Source organism: Phocoena sinus, chromosome 2 (genome assembly GCF_008692025.1).
Source record: "Phocoena sinus isolate mPhoSin1 chromosome 2, mPhoSin1.pri, whole genome shotgun sequence".
NCBI lineage: Eukaryota > Metazoa > Chordata > Mammalia > Artiodactyla > Phocoenidae > Phocoena > Phocoena sinus.
The window spans coordinates 17,545,657-17,564,784 of NC_045764.1; the positions used below are offsets into that span (position 1 = coordinate 17,545,657).

At 41.4% G+C, this 19,128-nt stretch overlaps 1 protein-coding gene across 19 annotated transcripts in view; it reads right to left on the bottom strand.

Annotated features, from left to right (window-relative positions):
- The window catches only part of PARD3 (par-3 family cell polarity regulator), a 639,255-nt gene that overhangs the window by 17,534 nt on the left and 602,593 nt on the right, over positions 1-19,128 (bottom strand). For all 19 annotated transcript variants that reach the window (XR_004348311.1, XM_032621841.1, XM_032621839.1 and 16 more), the window contains one exon: positions 2,162-2,282. Coding sequence is in view for 18 of the 19 variants with exons in the window: in XM_032621841.1 (XP_032477732.1) it covers positions 2,162-2,282 (121 nt within the window). In the remaining variant the exon portion in view is untranslated. The remainder of the gene's footprint in view (positions 1-2,161; positions 2,283-19,128) is intronic.

A 19,128-nucleotide genomic window follows, 5' to 3' on the forward strand; every position in this document is an offset into this window, starting at 1 on the left:
TTGGAGAAGCTCTGACCCACGGCAGCAGCCTCTGTATTCAACCCAAGGAGCTCTGCTGACATCTGCTTTACTCTACACCCCCAGCTCCCTCTTAAATGTTCATTCTAACAAAAGGTTTAGTAACTGACAATCAGCTACTCTAACCCCCTTGGTTTACAAATAAGAAAACTGAGGCCTGGAGAAAAAATTTAAAATTATTGTTTCTAACCTGGCTAGTGGGCCGGCATTCTGTCCTGATACCATTTTTGTTCAGACTTTCAGTCGAGCATTGAAAGCTCCTAGAACCTTCCCACCTTCATCTCTCCTTCCCTACAATCTAACCACACTCGGGTCTGTATCAGCCTTTTCTCACACCATTCTTCGTCTGCCCCTATTCTCCCAAATATCGTGTGTGATCATACACCCAACACGTTGAACTGAACTCAATACACGTTTTGGGCCCTAATCACTCCTCCACTTCAGGAACTCACATGCATGGACGGGACACCTTTGATCCCAACATCATCCAGATTTTCCTGGACTCCAAAAATACACTCTTTTGACCGCAGCCTCCTAAGCTTTATAATCCTAGACTGCTGGCACCCCCAGCTCCACTCCCAGCAGCCTCCCAGGCTATCAGAGCGGTACTGACCACCGGTTCATCCCGGTGGTGAATACTGTTCATCCCTGAGCTGTACTGCCCACCCTGCCCACACGGGGCAGTGCTTCACCAGTATCCTCACCAGGCTTGCCTTCATTGACTTTCTGCCATGTCTGTCTTGCCAATCCTCATCACAGAATTCAACTAAAAAATTAGTTTTCTAAACAACAAGGTCCTACTGTATAGCTCAGGGAACTCTATTCAATATCCTGTGATAAACCATAATGGAAAAGAATATGAAAAAGAATATATATGTATAACTGAATTGCTTTGCTGTATAGCAGAAATAAACACAACATTGTAAATCAACTATTCTTCAATAAGATAAATTTTTAAAAAAAAAATTATTTTCTGGGACTCCCTTTGGTGGCGCAGTGGTTAAGAATCCGCCTGCCAATGCAGGGGACACAGGTTCAAGCCCTGGTCTGGGAAGATCCCACATGCCCAGAGCAACTAAGCCGATGAGCCACAACTACTGACCTACATGCTACAACTACTTAAGCCCGTGCGCCTAGAGCCCGTGTTCCGCAACAAGAGAAGCCACCGCAATGAGAAGCCCTCGCACCGCAAGGAAGAGTAGCCCCCGCTCGCCGCAACTAGAGAAAGCCCGCACGCAGCAACGAAGGCCCAATGCAGCCAAAAATAAATAAGTTAGTCAATTAATTTTTAAAAAATTATTTTTCTATTCCCTGTCCTCAAAGCATTATTGGCTATGGTCACACTGTCATGTTGACTGGACTTACTAATACCCTCAGTTAGATTTTCCTGCCTCAGGCAGCTTATTCACTCATCTCCAGTTGACTCTCTCAGGTTTCCAAGGAAAGGCTTCACAATTCCCATCATATTGAACCCCCAAATCTGCTCCAATGCCTCCCATTCCCAGAAGTGACATCATCTCTAAGGCAAAACACAAGATCAGAGCCCAAGTCTGGGGCGGGATTGGGAGGATTAATTAGCCCGCCACACTGTGGAATCTGGACTTATCTTGGGGGCATTGAGAAGCCATTCAGAGCGCTGCTGCAGAAGGGTCCCTCTGGCGGCGATGGGAGGGACGACTGGAGATGGGCTTGAGGCAGAGACCTGGCAGGGGCTCAACAAATGCACACAGGAGATGGGGGAGAATCAAGAATCACTAAATACTGTACTTTGCGTAGAGTAGATACACCATAGACGTGCTGAACTGATTTATTCAGGCTCTGACTCTCAGAAAAATGTATATAGAAAAATACTGAACTAAACTTTAAAAAATGCATAGCTGAGAGTCAGAATACTTCTGCTCTGTCTTGTCATCAGGCAAATGAAACCTATTCTGAAACGGACAGATGGTGCAACAAGATATAAAATGAAATTAGCAGTGATGAAACCAGATGGAAATGAGGAAAAGGTCAATATGCTAAAGGTCAAAGGAATCTGGCTCCATCTTGTCTTGTTTCATAAAGGTCTGAGGTCACAGCTTAGAGGTTTTTACTGCAGGGAAGTTGCAGGACTTCCCACGACTGTGGCAAGGCACCAAACACTCACCCAGGGTTGTTCAAAGCTATAGGTACGTCGCCGATCTTCCACATCTTCATCCTGCTTTGCTTGCTGAAATTCTTGCCGGAGACGCTGTATCCGATCATGGTTGCTAGGAGTTGATCTGTTGCTAAAAGACAAAACGGGCAACAGTGAACACCCTTCAGAAATACAATCTGTGGATGGAAGTTGCTAGGAAAAAATGGCAGCTTGCTGTGAAATGGTGCTGTTTGAGAGGAAGTGAAATTTTAAGACAATATCTAGGCATTTGAAATATGTTTTCATTTTGTTCTCATGATTAAGACTTACTGAGGTGATTTTAGACAGATATTCAAGAGGGCAAGTGGTATTTTTAGACATTCCTTTTTTACGCAGCTCTTTAAAAGCCTCATTTCCTCTCGGTAATCTGGCAAGGTGTTGGCAGCAAAAATTTTTTGGAAAGGACATTGCATGAAAAGTCGGAAATACCAGGGTCCAGTCCTAGCTCCTCCACCTTCTTAAAGTAAGGTACTTAACGTCTCTGGGCCGCGGCTTCTTTTATATATAGGAAGCGCACATAAGAATCCTCTTTGCTCTAAATATCATAGTTGTAACAATCAAGTGAGACACCATACAATATAGACTCACAAACGTGCAGTATTACTTTCGTAATGCCATTATATGAAGTTCTTGTTTATGAGTTTTCCCGCGTCTATACACAAAATCCAACACTCACAGTATACATGAAAAGCATTTTAAAAATAACCTCAGGTGGTAGTTTGATTGAACCAATGAGTTCATAATAATTTTCCCTTCTTTTTTATAGCTTTGAATTCTGTTTTATCCTCACAGAAAGCTTATAAGATAGGTGCAGAAGGTAGTATTTCACACACACACACACACACACACACACACACACACACACACACACACACACACAAAGGTAGAAACTACCATTCAGAGAAGATAAGTAACTTGTTTGAAGTCTCCAGTCTTTCTCTAGCCAGTGGGGAATGTGAGACTAGAATCCAGAATTTTCTGGCCACTAACCCAGCCTCATCTCACTATACCCTGTTGTTTCATTTAGTAAAACACACAGCAGACACCAAAGCCCCTCCCCTATTAAATTACATACATATTTAAAACAGTATTTTGCAAGAGTAATAGATATAACCAAAATCAATCTTAAATCTCACAGCACTTTTGGTGGATTCCATTCCCTAAGCACAACATCACATCCAATCCGGACAGCTATTCAAGCACATTAGGTATATAGTTTTCCAACAAAACTTCAGACTTCCTGAGGACAAGAACCAAGTCTTGTATTTATCACATATACCCCTCCAAGCTGCTGGCAGAATGGGAAGCTGTCAGCCAATAGGAGGATGGGTCCCTTCATTGAAGACATGTTGCCCTGATGACTCAGAGTGGATCTGAGTTCTTCTGGCTGCACAGCCCCCTGGGTAATGTCATTTGTGAGAGGTGGCCTGGAAAGAGAAAGTCTGTCAGAGGAGAGCCTATAAAATTCTCAAACTAACATGTCTTTGTATAATTTCACGTATTTTCAAGAATTCCAAACGTTTGAAAACCTCAAATTGAAAATGATCACATCCAGGACCATAACATGAACAACTTCTAAGAATAGGGGATTGTCTTTCAACACTTCATCTCCTCGGTGGGTTCCTATCACCTTATGTTTCTATCAATTTCGTGAGAGCTTCTGGAATATCCTGTCGATACATTCAATTTGATGATTTCCCAGTCAATGAAAACTTGTGTTCCCTTTGTTCCTCTTCTGATAGAACTTTGGGACTGATCAGCCAGAGAACATGGAAAGTTAATCTGTAAAATGTGCTAGTTGACAACACGAAGCTTCCGTCTACACGTGGGTACCACTTTAAACTTCCCCTCCACACTCCTGAGCCTAGCAGGGTGTTATTCCTACTGGTTTTTAAATCATATATACAGCATCTTATCTTGTCCCAGCAGATACGTTTTCCAGATGGAACGCCCAATCCACAGAACTTCTCACCCTCCATGTGAAACTGTGATGGTGTAGGTACGTGGACAGATTCATAAGACAAAGGCTAGGAAAGTGAACATTCATTCACCTCACTGCCCTCTTTCCAGCTGTGACTCTTTTGTCCCCTGCATACTTCACAGCTTTTAATAGGGGGATTGTAGGAGGCCTGCCTGGCGAAAAATTTTACAAGTCTTAGTAGAAATATTTCCCTATTATTTTCATGTAGCACAGACAGTTTTAACCACATAATTATTAGGTACATGAAGCCCAAACCGTTGGTGAAAACGGACCTCTTCTTACTATTTGTGATTACCTGAATGCACAGTCTCCCAAAAAAGTGATTTGGTTATACGTATACTTGTATCTATTGTTTTCAAATTGTTTTCCCATTTAGGTTATTACAGAATATTGAGCAGAGTTCCCTGTGCTATACAGTAGGCCCCTGTTGGTTATCTATTTTAAATATAGCAGTGTGTACATGTCAATCCAAAATTCCCGATCTATTCCTCCCCCCCATCTTTCCCCCTTGGTAACTGTAAATTCATTCTCTAAGTCTGTAAGTCTGTTTCTGTTTTGTAAATAAGTTTTTGCATCATGAAATAAAATTTTTTTAGATTCTGCATATAAGCGATATCATATGATATTTGTCTTTCTCTGTCTTACTTCACTTAGTATGGTCATCTCCAGGTCCATCCATGTTACTGCAAATGGCATTATTTCATTCTTTTTAATGGCTGAGTAATATACCGTTGTATATATGTACCACATCTTCTTTATCCATTCATCTGTCAATGGATATTTAAGCTGCTTCCATGTCTTCCCTATTGTAAACAGTGCTGCAATGAACATTGGGGTGCATGTATCCTTTTGAACCATGTTTTTCTCTAGATATATGTCCAGGAGTGGGATTGCTGGATCATATGGTAATTCTATTTTTAGTTTTTTAAGGAACCTCCATACTGTTCTCCATAGTGGCTGTACCAATTTACATTCTCAGTCTCACAAGGGAAGTGGACCCAGGTCCTTAATTTTAAGTTCTGGTGACCTTCATGCTTTTCATAGGACAAGACAAGAACTGGAACTCACTTCTGACCTTATTTCCAAATCTGAGCAGCTGGCGAGACCACTGTTTCACTCCCTTTTCCCTGCTTCCTTTCTTCTTATGCTCTAGAGGAAGCAGACTGACCTGCCCAAGACTAGCAAAGCACCCGAGGGTTGAAGGCTGCAGTGGTTTTCTGATGGATGGAGATTTCCAAAGACTGGAAGCCTATCAAGAATCCTTGGGGAATAACAGCTGGCAGTCTGCAGGTGAAACCCTGGCTTCTAGAGATGGAACCACTGCAACTGCTTAGTTCTGCCTCTCAGGCCAGGCTCTAAGAGCCAATAACTCACATCTGGATTTCTAAAGCTCTTGGTTACCTCTTCTGCCAAGAAGGCCAAAGGAAATTTGAAATACTCATTAGCATTCGTGACGAATGCCTGCAGACCCCAATCAACTTATACTTGGGTTCACTGCCAACTTAAAGTTGCTCACTATTATTATTTTTTTTGGTGAGGAATATAACAAAGATATCACCTAAGTTGATCAGATGGGTGAATGAAGACAATAAAACTCTTAATGAGGAGTCAGTAAATCATAATTTACCAATAGTGTACAGAAAGGCGGGATGAGGATGGGAATGACAGAGATGCTTTTTGGGTAAAAAAAAATCGACACGGTTTATGTCCAACATTAGCATTTAGCCTTTCTTACACACTGGTGTTTATACACGCGCACACACTCGTGTGTGTGTGTGTATTTTAAACTAAATGAAGAGGGTTTTGGTCCCGTAATGATCTGGGATTTTTTTCTGACAGGGTCAAGAAAGCGTACATTGGATCACACACTATGGAGATCCCTAACTCACATGTACAACCTAACCCTGGCTTAGACGGAACCTCAATCTTTCCCATCCAATTACCGTGGGAACGTACTCTCTCCTATCAGAGGTAGCTCACACAGAGTACTAAGTTTTAAAACCTTCAGATTGGACTCCTGCGATGTGCTTCACAAGCAAAAGTAGCTGAAAACACCAATCCATGCTAACTGCAGCCACAATCCTATTTGCAGATAAGCATCTGAGCCTGCCCTGCATCTGTGCTGCACAGCTGCACTGAATGAGGAAAGAAACTTCATAATCGCGGGTCTCACCACTAGACACGTCTTGTGTATGAATCTCATCATCCAGAGTGCTTTTCAAAAAATGCTGACTGAGACTCATCTTGAGATATTCTGAGTCAGCCCGGCTAGTGCAGGGCCCAGGAATCTGCATGCATTTGAAAGCAAGTGCTCTATGGACAACACTTTGAAAACAAGGCCTGCAGGCTTTATAGTTGGGACAAATTCCAATGCCTGCAGGGCAATTAACTAAAGAGTGAAGGAGACCCACTGCGCTGGAAGCACGAAGTATGTCCTTGGACAACTGGGAGAAATATGCTTGGTCTAGAAAGGGAGGCCCTTACTTGGTTCCAGTAGATTATTGCCCTGAAAGGATATGGGTCTGATGTTGCCTTCTAACTTTTTTTTTTTTGAGAGAAGTCAGAATTATAGTCCCCACCCTACCTTCTAATTTTTTTTTTTTTTTTTTTTGCAGTACGCGGGCCTCTCACTGTTGTGGCCTCTCCCGCTGCGGAGCACAGGCTCCGGACGTGCAGGCCCAGCAGCCATGGCTCACGGGCCCAGCCGCTCCACGGCATGTGGGATCTTCCCGAACCGGGGCACGAACCCGCGTCCCCTGCATCGGCAGGCGGACTCTCAACCACTGCGCCACCAGGGAAGCCCCCTACCTTCTAATTTTAAATGTTGGCTTATTTTAATTTTTCAGTCCTAGGTGAGACAAAAAAATGTCTGTTGCCTGCTAGCTTGTAAGCTCTACTTTATATTCTACAGATGCTGCCTGTTTTATATGTTGCTTTTCTAGGTTATTTACTTTCACTGCACCGAGATAAGGCTAGTGGACCCCTAGTAACAGGCCCAAGAAGCAAATATTTAAAAAAAAAGACCACTGGGCATTGTCCATGCAGCCTTGCCTCTGCTCCTGATCTAACACTGGGCACACTGGCCTGCAGGCTTGAGTTCTGACCTATCTTTTCAGACCATCATATGCTGAGAGAGAGGTGCCTGTGACGTGACTGATGAATTCTTTATGGACTAAAAATGCTTTAACATTTGCATGTTTAATTATGCAAGGGCAATCCAGAAAACTGGAATAGAGGGCATAGCCTTAAGACCCAGAATTCAGTGGAAGGGAGAATAACCTCATTGCTCTGAACAAGGAGGTACCATCTTGGTACATACCTTCCTTCCTATAGAAGGAAGGAGAAAGGGAAAGCGAAGAGAGGAGGAAGACAGAGGCAGGGGATGTATCCATGGGCTCAGAAGGGGGAGATGATTCTACACTCTAGTACAAGAGAAGAGACACTTCCAAGGAAGAGAGGAGATAAATTTGCTCGTATCTTTCTTTCTGTAATACCCTTTCTTTTTCTTTCCATCTTTCCAATTCTACCAGGAAGTCAAAGAAATCAAATTCCACCTCCTTGAAGCCTTTCCTAACTACTGCAGCCCATGTTCATCGTTTCCTTTCAATTCCTCAATACTCCCTGTCCTCTGACCCAGATACCGTTTTACAGTGTTTGGTACTTAGACGGGTGTGTGTTCTCTTCCTTAAGTTTAGGGCTTCATTACAATCATATATTTTGTACGTCACATCCCTGCGGCAGGTGAATTGTTAGCAAATATTTATGAGGGACAGACTTTCAGGTGTCCCATGATCCCTGCCTCTGGGATCCCAACCTTTGCGCAACCCAAACACATGAGTGTGGGCAGGGCCTGTGACTTGCTTCTATCCAGTAAAATGAGGCAAAGGTCAAGAAATGTGTACGACTACATGTACGTGGTTAAATAAGAACACAGGGTCCATCTTACTAGTCCTTCTTTCCCCTTTCTGGCTTTGAAGAAGGGAGCTGTCACGAATCCTACAGCTTCAAAGAACAGAATGCCAACAACTCCAGGAGCAGGGAAGTGGGGCTTCCCTAAGCACAGCCTCCAAGTGAGAACCCAGCCTGGCTGACACCTTGATCGCACCGGGATGAGACCTGGAGCAGGGGCGTTCCGCTGTTGCCAGACACCAGACCCACAGAAACTGATACAATAAACATGTGTTGTTTGAAGCTAAGTCTGTGTTAACTTGCTCTGCAGCAAACAGATACCCACTGATGATGGCCTCGGCTGTGTGACTTGATTTGGCCAGTACGATGTTAGTGGATATGATGCAAACAGGGGTTTGCAATGTGATTGTATGGCAGGTCTCCCTCTGATGACAACAAAAGATAACACCTAAACTCCCTAAACCTTGCTCTCTTTAGCATACACACACACACCACCTATCACCACCATGTCACCTTAAACAATGTGAGGGCGTTGTATACTATTAAATGAAATCAAGTTGCCTGGAAGGGCTCACAGAACTATGCCTTGTCCACAGTTGCAACCTAATAAATATTGCCTGTTGCAAAGCCTGTTGGTTAGAAGAGCAGAGTAAAAGAGAGGAATCGTACTTGATGAATGAGTTTTACCACTATCGTTTATATGATTAATCACTCCAAAGTTCTGGTCTCCTAGAAAAATTACACAAAGGAAATACTATCGCACGAGATGTCACTGAAAGATGGTCACTGCCAGACTTTAACACGTGAAACCAATGCAGGGCACTTTCCGCTAGACACCAGTGTACAGCCAAGAACACCCCATGGAAATCTACCCAATGGCTTAGGGCAACTCCTTTTGTCAACCTCCCCATCACTGCACCAAAACGCCCCACTCTGGTTCTATGATCTCTGCAAATCAGCCCTCTTAAGGCCAAAGCAACCATGTTTTCCCCGAGTGTGGGGAGAACAGCCCCACCAACCAGGTGGTTTGGTAAAACCAAACTCAAGGACTCATCCTAGTTTCTCTTTCTGGCAGAAATTGGTGACCTGCTAGGATCTGGGTCGACACACAACCCACAAGGAGATATTCCTGGTTAAAACGGGTTTTAGTTACTTTGCCAAGGGTTCAGTTTGTAACAGATCTCCTTCAAATCCCCAATTTGCAAAAGAACAGGGACACAGTTAAGATTTTGGTTAACCGTATTAGCTCATACCTTCGGCCTCTTCATTGTTGCTCTACACTTCTCAGCCCTAGCAATTTACTTTCTGGCCTAAGTACAAAATTCTACTCCAAATGCTAGTGAATTTCATACCTGTACTTGGCATCCAATTACTGGGGATGCAAAAGGACATTATTCTTTTTCCCAATTAAAAAAAATGCAAAAGCCGATTTCCAAATTATACCTGAGACCGTGGAAATAAAGCAGCTCCACACTCGAAGCTTTTTCCTGTTGATATATTTCTATCACCTCCCCCCAGGTATTCCACAGGCACACCAGATGGGAAAAGTACCAGCCTCTCTGCTTAAGGAACTTTTTCTCCTCCACCTGCCGGCACTTCAAAGACCTATCCTCTCCGGTTCCTGGGATGCCACAGTCAGGATGCTGAAACCTCATTATGGTTTGAATCCCAGCACACTTAGAAAGGCGATAGTTAAGTTAAAGCTTCCAAGACTCCATTCATTTATACTCAGATCCTGTTCTGCTGACCTCTGATGTCTTTAGCTAACAACTCAAACTCCGTGCAAGGTTTCTGGGTTTTAGTCGACTTATTTAAGGGAAATGTTATCTTTTTAATTGATTTCCTTGGTACTTACAGAGACGGAAGGACTAAAGATCCAGCACAGTATGGGAACAGCCTATCCTGCAAGACTACTCGTATTTTTGGAAACTTTTTCATTGGAGAAAAATTAGAGCGTATTTCCCTCCCTTTCTTGATTAATTCTTCTTACATCCGAGGAACGGAAAAGCTTTTAGTGCCTTTATTAGTACCAGTGGCAAGTCCAAAATTCAACTATTTCCTGGACGTCACTTAAAACAGACAACCAAACTGGAGCAGGCAAAAAGTGACACTGGAGAAAACATATGTAGGGCAGACCTGTCACATAGCTTTGGAAACAGGCAGCCAGCAATGACCACAAGCGTCTCAGATCATTAAGCAATGTCTTACTGTGATGTTACGCGTCGATGTACGGAGTTGTAATCCTTTCAAAATAGACAGATTGTCAGCGTGATAAAGTGGATATAAACAAGTTCTTGAACAGGGATGACTAAAGTGTTGGTGGGGGTGGTGGTGGTGACGTTACTGAACTAAGAAGGGATGCTAGCTCAGGGACCAGGAACCAACGCCATTCAGAGGCTGCAGGTAAACAAAGCTCTTCTCACTTAGATATTTTTCTCTACTGATTAGCAATTCCATAAAATATTCCTGATCTCGTAATCGCCAGACAAGTAGTTATAATCTACAGATGTCAGAACCGAGTTCTTAATTGCTGTAAATTAGTGAGCAAACCCAGGTTTCTCATTAAACCCATTACACCCCGTATGGTAAAATGGAGCACGTGTCATATGTTCTCTTTCCTGCCATTCAAATCGGAGCATTCTTTGTGAAATCCTAGGGACACACAGAGCAGCAGAGGGAGAGTGCTAGGGTGTGTTTGTGGCGGGTTCCTGTCCCCCAGAGTGTGCTTCCTCTAGGGGGAAAAGAAAAGCCTCTAAATGGCAATGAATTTGTTGCCTAAATTCTAACAGTGGGCTCCACTGTGCCTCGTCTTAGCTTCCTTAAGGCAGAGTAAGTGGTATCACTCCTCTGAAAACTTCTGCTTCTCTTAGAGGAACCTGGAAGCCCTTCTTCCCATGGCCCATGGTTTGCCTCCTGTCACCTGTGCAGGCGAAGAGGCATAAATTTCTAAATTAAAAGGGAAGGAACAGGCTAAAATGTCATGACAAAGCCAACTCTGAACTTCAGCTTAGGTACGCATTAGTGGGACCAGGCTAAGAAGACTGGCTTTCTGCTGTGGCTCTACCTCTCAGACTGGAAGATTTATGAGGAATGGGGGACAGGGTCGGAGGGTTAAACCAAGAAATGTATCAATTACCGAACTACAGATAAAAATAGCTCCTCTGCACAAGCTTCATTAAGTTTTATCAGCAAGTATCTTGGGGTTTTACACTCAAACCACAGGTCATAAATTCTCAGTAAATCCTCCATATGTTCACCAAACACCTGAATTCAATCTCTCTTCTGGTTGTGAAGGAGGAATGTGGTGCTCAAATTAATTATGCATGCAAAGTTAGTTTCTAACAAGGGCAGCTCTTTTGTGATGCTGAAAGGTATTTACAACATCTGAAATTTGGGGATAGATCCTTCTTCAATCTTAGCATTTTTATACTGGTATAAATTCTCTCTTCCAAGTTTGTACAGTGAAAAAATAAAGTTGGTGAATACCTTGTTTTAACGTTCGCATTTTTCTGTAGATAATCCCAGATATTTGTGAGATGTAACGAATGGTCTTAATATTTGCTATAAGGATTTTAGACAAATATTTCTATGGGTAGGTACAAATCACCTTGAATTACAGGGAAAGTCTAAAGTGAGGCTAAGTGGCTATATTTATATATGTTTACGCGTACATGTGAAATTAGCTACTTAGTGTCATTTTCAGTTATACTCATCATCTGTAATATGGAAAGAATTATGAGAAACTTATGCAAATCCCAGAGGCATTCACTCTCCTCAGCTGATAAAATTCATTTTCAGATTCTGACACCCATGATTTGTGGTCCATTTCACACCAATTTCAGTGTTATAAATCATAACAAATTAAAAATGTACAGCTATGTTCTCTGGGTTGAAAAGGTGGTCACCAAAGCTGTTAATACTGCACTTGCTTCTGATGTGATGAGTCATAGGGAGGGTCATCTCTCTCCATCAGAAAGACTTGGGACGGGGTCTCACTCCAAGTCCCTCTGTGGTCATTCGGTAACAGGGCTATCATTTCATAAGCGGCAAAATCTCAGGAATGTACCCCTCGCCCCATTTTATTACTATCATCATTCTTCCTTATTAGCCTGTCACTGGGCTCAGGCAGGAGTGAGAAAAATTTAGCTTTACTTTTTCGAGGGGAATTCCTCCAGCTACAAAGAACACACACACGCACAGACATACATAATTTCAGGACTCAACAATAAATACACGAAAAAAGATATTCCATTGTGAGCCTGAGGTGGCTCCTTCTAACTAGTAAGTTTCACAGAAATAATACAAGTTGGTTTCTACCAGCAAGGGTTGGTCTTCAGGCCACATTTCCAGGGAGGCATATGGTAAAACTCAGCACAAAAGCAATATTATTTAGCAAGCTTTCAAAAACTATCAATATAAAACTATCAAAGAGATCTTATTCTAATAAACCTTTCTAAACAGACAGTCTTTGAATACTATGAGGGTGAATGTAGAATCTAAGACCCCAGGGATAGTGGAGAAATCCAGATTGAACCTCCACAAGCCCCTGTGAGAAATGGGGGCTGAGCCGTGGACAGAAGCAGAGTTCTGCAGGCATGAGTCTTCCTAGCAGGCAACTCTGTGTGGCTTTAAACAAATAAATGATGGGAGAGAAAATGTTTTCCAGGTATACCTATGAATTTAAATGCACTCTTGAAAATAAAATGTTACTGCCTATAAGAAACCACATATGTCATTTTTCTTTGCACAATGCAAGAAGCAGTTCTAATTTGGGGTTAATACCCAAAGTGCACTTACTTTTCATAAATCGTGTGATTTTTCTTGAACTGTCTATTAAACGGCAAGGACATGTAAGGTTATTCTAATGGGTTAGAGAGTTGAGGAAAGGTTATGGATTATACTATTCATTCAATAAAACCACTGGGGATACAAAGGTTAGTCAGTTGTGACCTACAGTTAAAGTCTGTGCTTTAAACTAAAATATACAACTGAGTGTCTGAATAAAGAGCAAATGGATTTTAATATTATAGGTGAAAACCCTGAAGAACTAAAAGAAGAGTGAAAATCAGGAATATATTATGGAAATTTGAAATAAAAAAGCAATGGAAATTAAATTACCAAAACTGATGGTTTTTGATGACAAAATAAAACAATTATCATGTTCTTTTTCACATTACAGAGGTTTTATCACACAAGTATAGAAACTAATTATAGAACCATTATTTTAACTCTTTAATCATGAAATGATTACATAGAATTTAAGGCTAACATTTTCTTTGTTTTTGCATTCTCTGTCTTTAATGACAGCATAATTGCAAAATATTATACAAAACTGAGCTATGGTTTTTTTAGGATAAAAATTCCAATGCAGTGCAGTGCTTAATACTCATGTCATAATTCTAAATAATGGTTACATTCTATATGGCTTTTCTGAAATGACTTAAAGTGGAAAATAATGTTAACAGGAGATATAGTGCCTGTAGGTTTCATGAGTGGCTAACTCTGAAACACTTTTGATGCCTAGAATAAAAGCAGAAACATAAATTTATTCACTTTCTAAAAAAACAACATTGGATGGGCCCAAATAAAGAGTCTGCATCTGTTATTTTTAAACATTTTAAAGATCATTAGAATATTTTTCTTGACTGGTAATTAATGTTTTTACTTCTATTTATGCTCTAAATTAATTTCATAATTATTAGTTAATAATTTTCTAGGCTTTTCTTCTATTCACAATTTGACCACAACCTAATTTACAAATTATTTATCTGGAAATAAATGAGACAGAAATGTCAATCAACTTAACTTCTCATTTAGGTTTAACTGAATTATTATGAGAGAGCACAAAAAGCGTGACCATATTGCTTTGGAATTAATGGTAGACATCATTCTTTTGTAAATGACATTTTTTTTTCACGGTAATACTCGCCTATGTATAGTTTATACGTTACAATGCTAAAGAAAAAGCTTAAAATAAAAGAATCTCCTTTTTCATCACATCTTGTTCCTCTGACTACCCAATCCTTCCCCTCCCAAAAAACCCCCACTTTTTAAGGCTTTTAGCTGTTTTCTATGATATTTCTTTTTAACTCAACCTGAGATAGTCAGAACGGATTGATCATAATTCCCAGTTTGTGATATACTCTTGATGATTTCTGCACGACTCACTTCCTTTCACTTAGTGATTTTTAATACTGGACTCAATAGTATTTAAACTTATCAATATTATCAGAATGACTCATTACACAAAACAAAAGCTAGGGATTTAATAATAATCCATATCTAGCCAAATAGCTCTGGTATTTAACTACATATTTCAGAATGATACATTTTTACTGCTATCTTCTGATCCATTAGTTTTAGACATCTGTTGTTTTCTATTTCTTTACTTTTGCATCTGTAGGAAACGATGGGTGTTCACTGAACTTATTGTGGTGATCATTTCATGATGTACGTGAGTCCAATCATTATGCTGTACACCTTAAACTTAGACGGTGATGTGTGTCAATTATATCTCAACAGAACTGGAAGAAAATAAAATAAAGCAAAGTCAAGTCAATAAGGTAAAATAAAATTAAATAAAATAAAAAACACTGCTGACTTCCTCTGAAGGTTGGTGAAGCATTAGCTCTCTTACACACTGCAATCCCAATTCCCACTCCCAGTTCCTCCCAATAGAGCTCTAGCACAACTTTTCAATGATTTTTTTGGTTAGTGTTTACATTATTCATATATTGTTCACTGCTAATTCAAGTGGTGCATCATGGTTACATTTCCTTTCTTCTATGACATTCATGGTTTTCCTTTTGCTTCATTTTCTTAGACCCTGTCCCTACAACCTTTTTAAAAAAGACTATTTTTTAGAGTAGTTTTCAGTTCACGGCAAAATTGAGAGGCAGGTACAGAGCTATCCCATGTACACCCTGCCCCCATGCAGACATGGCCTTCCCCACTATCCACATCCTCCATCAAAGTGGGGTATTTGTTACAGCTCATGGATCTACACTAACACATCATTACCACCCTAAGTCCACAGTTTACAGTAGTGTTCACTCTTGGTGTTGCATATTCTATGGGTTTGGACAAATGTATAAAGACACGGATCCATCATTGCAGTATCATATAGAGTGGTTTCATTGCCCTAAAAATCCTCTATGCTCTGCCTATTCATCCCTTCCCACCACCCCTCCCCTGGCCACCCCTGATCTTTTTATGTCTCCACGGTTTTGCCTTTTCCAGAATGTCAGAAAGTTGGAATAATACAGTATGTAGCCTTTTCAGACTGTCTTCTTTTACTTAGTAGTACACCATTAGGTTTCCTCTATGTCTTTTCATAGCTTGAAAGCTCCTTTCTTTTTAGCCCTGAATAATATTCCATTGTCTGGATATATCACAGTTTATTTACCCATTCACCTACTGAAGGACATCTTGGTGGCTTCCAAGTTTTGGCAAGTATGAATAAAGCTGCTACAAACATTTGTGGGCAGGTTTTTGTGTGGACGTAAGTTTTTGATTCTATGTGGTAAATACCAAGCAGCATGATTGCCGGATTGTAGGGTAAGAGTATGTTTAGTTTTGTAAGAAATTGCTAAACAGTCTTCCCAAGTACTGGTACCATTTTGTATCCCACCAGCAATGAATGAGTTCCTGTTGCTCCACGTCTTCACCAGCACATACTATGGGTTTGAACAAATATATAAAGACATGGGTCCATCATTACAGTATCATATAGAGTGGTTTCACTGCATTGTTGGTGTTTTGGATTTTAGCCATTCTAATAGGTATGTAGCGGTATCTCACAATGTGCATTTTTCCCTGATGACATATGGTATGGAACATCTTATCAGATGCTTATCAGCCATCTCTCTATCTTTTTTGGTGAGACGCCTGTGAAGGCCTTTGGCTCTTTTTAAATTAATTAATTAATTAATTATTAAAAATTTATTTATTTTTGGCTGTGTTGGGTCTTTGTTGCTGCGTGCAGGCTTTCTCCAGTTGCGGTGAGTGGAGCCTACTCTTCATTGCATGGGCTTTTCATTGCAGTGGATTCTCTTGTTGCAGAGCACAGGCTCTAGGCACGTGGGCTTTAGTAGTTGTGACAAGCGGGCTCAGCAGTTGTGGCTCACGGGCTCTAGAGCACATGCTCAGTAGTTGTGGCACACGGGCTTAGTTGCTCTGCAGCACGTGGGATCTTCCCGGACCAGGGCTCAAACCTGTGTCCCCTGCATTGGCAGGTGGATTCTTAACCACTACGCCACCAAGGAAGCCCTGGATCCTTTTTAAAATCAGATTGTTGGTTTTCTTATTGTTTTAAACGATTTTTTAAACGTTCTTTGTGTATTTTTTTTATCAGATATGTGGGGGTTTATTGCAAATATTTTCTCCCTCTCTACAGCTTTTTTTTTTCTGTACGCAGGCCTCTCGCTGTTGTGGTCTCTCCCGCTGCGGAGCACAGGCTCCGGATGCGCAGGCTCAGTGGCCATGGCTCACGGGCCCAGCCGCTCCGTGGCACGTGGGATCTTCCCGGACCAGGGCTCGAACCTGTGTCCCCTGCATCGGCAGGCGGACTCTCAACCACTGCGCCACCAGGGAAGCCCTCTACAGCTTTTTTATTTATTTATTTTATTTTTGGCTGCTTTGGGTCTTCGTTGCTGCATGTGGGCTTTCTCTAGTTGTGACGAGCAGGGGCCACTCTTCCTTGTGGTGCACGGGTTTCTCATTGCGGTGGCCTCTCCTGTTGCAGAGCATGGGCTCTAGGCACGCGGGCTTCAGTAGTGTGGCTCGCAGGCTCTAGAGCGCACGCTCAGCAGTTGTGGCACACGGGCCTAGTTGCTCCGCGGCATGTGGGATCTTCCCGGACCAGGGCTCGAACCTGTGTCCCCTGCATTGGCAGGTGGATTCTTAACCACTGTGCCACCAGCGAAACCCCTTCTACAGCTTTTAATACAAATTTCCACAAGATCAAACTTACCACAGCTTATCAACTCGTTATTTTCTTGGAGTTCTCCAGCCCCCATGCTTGTCCCGCACGTCCCAATCTGCACTGGCTCCCTAGTTCCCAGCATCTCTCTTCATCATCAGCCTGGGATTTGCTAGAGCATGCATTCTATAGCTGCCTAAAAGGGGATGTGATGGAAACAAAAAATGTTGTATCTTTGCATGCTTAAAATATATTTATTCTACCATCACCACTCGTGGGCAGTTTGGTGAGGGATGGAACTGCAGGTTAGAAAACACTACCCTGCAGTATTTGAAGGTAGGGCCCCATTGTCTTCTTGCTCCCCATGCTGCTGTTGGGTCAGCTAACATTCTGACTCCCAACTCTTTACTGTATACTTTTTTAAAGGCTCATCTCTTTATTTCCAGTATTCTGAAACTTCTCACTGCTCCCTTTTTAAAATCGATTCTTTGATCTAGAATCTTAAATTCTCCAGTTGTGGGAAAATTTCTTATGTTATTTCTCTAACACTTTCTCCATCATCATCTCTATTTCTAGAAAGCATATACGTTAAATGCCTGACCTCCCAAGGTGAACTTTGATTTCTTTTCTCTTTCTTTCCTGCCATGTTTGTCTTATGTCTCATTATTTTTGGGGAAATTTCTTCTATCTTACCTACCAAGCTTTCTATTGTGTTTCTTCATACTGCTGTCATATTTATTATTTTCCAACAGTTCGTTCATATTTTCTTAATAATCCTTTCCAATAGCTTCCTGGTCATGTTTTGATGGTTGCAGTATCTTCTCTTATTTCATGGTGGGTATTACTTACAGTTTTTAAATATTTTCTCTTCTCTTCCCTGTAATTTTTGTTTCTTCCAAGTTCTTCTCTTAAGTTTATTGTTATTGTTTTCATCTGTCTCCCATAATTAAGGCGTTCCTCAGATGTTTGATAAGCTTGCCTGTCCTTTCTATTTAAGAATGAGGCATTGGGACTTCCCTGGTGGTCCAGTGGTTAAGGCTCTGTGCCTCCACTGCAGGGGGCACGGGTTGGATCTCTGGTCAGGGAACTAAGATCCTGCATGCCACACAACCAAAAAAAAAAATTAGGGCTTCCCCGGTGGCGCAGTGGTTGAGAGTCCGCCTGCTGATGCAGGGGACATGGGTTCGTGCCCCCGTCCGGGAGGATCCCACGTGCCGCGGAGCGGCTGGGCCCGTGAGCCATGGCCGCTGAGCCTGCGCGTCCGCAGCCTGTGCTCTGCAACGGGAGAGGCCACAGCAGTGAGAGGCCCGCGTGCCGCAAAAAAAAAAAAAAAATTAAAAAAAAAAAAAAAAAATTAGTCATTGTGTGTATGCATGGGTGGGGCTTATGAAACGTCAGCTATTACTCCAGAAAGGCTGGGCAGGGAGCCACTTTTACGGGTGGGGATTCCCACATGTCAGTGTATGAGGGTTCCTACTGGGGCTGTTCAGTTTCTTCAGAGGAGAACCCGCCAATCTTAGGTCTGAGGAGCCAATGTCAGCTTGTGTCTTGACATCCTGGGGTTATTCTGTCATCATATATGGTAATAAAAAGATATACCTATTTTCAGAAAAAATAGGGATAGTATTTCTGTTTCTTATTCTTTTTGCTGTTTTGGAGTGATTTTCGAGAAGAAAAGAGGAAAACATATCTTTATTCTCTGTCAAGTTTTGGACTTTCCAGTTTGTATTATTCTTAATTCTCAATTATTTTCAAGTAGATCAAATATCTTTTCAAGAATATTTGATATTTCAAGGCATATGGATACTCACATTGGTTTTATTTTAGTATATGAAAGGCACGGATGTGACTGTTCTAAAATTGTAAGATAGCTGTTGTTTTTCATAACAGGATAATATCTACCACTCCTCAATATACTTTAGGATTATTTCTAGATTACTTTTTAGGATCATATATATATATATATACACACACACACACACACAGACACACACACATATATACACACACGAATATACACATATAACTTTTTAAGAGTATATGATTTTATGCTATATGTTTATATTTTTATGTTAAATATATATATATGTATATATACTTATATATACATATATATAAACTTGGAGA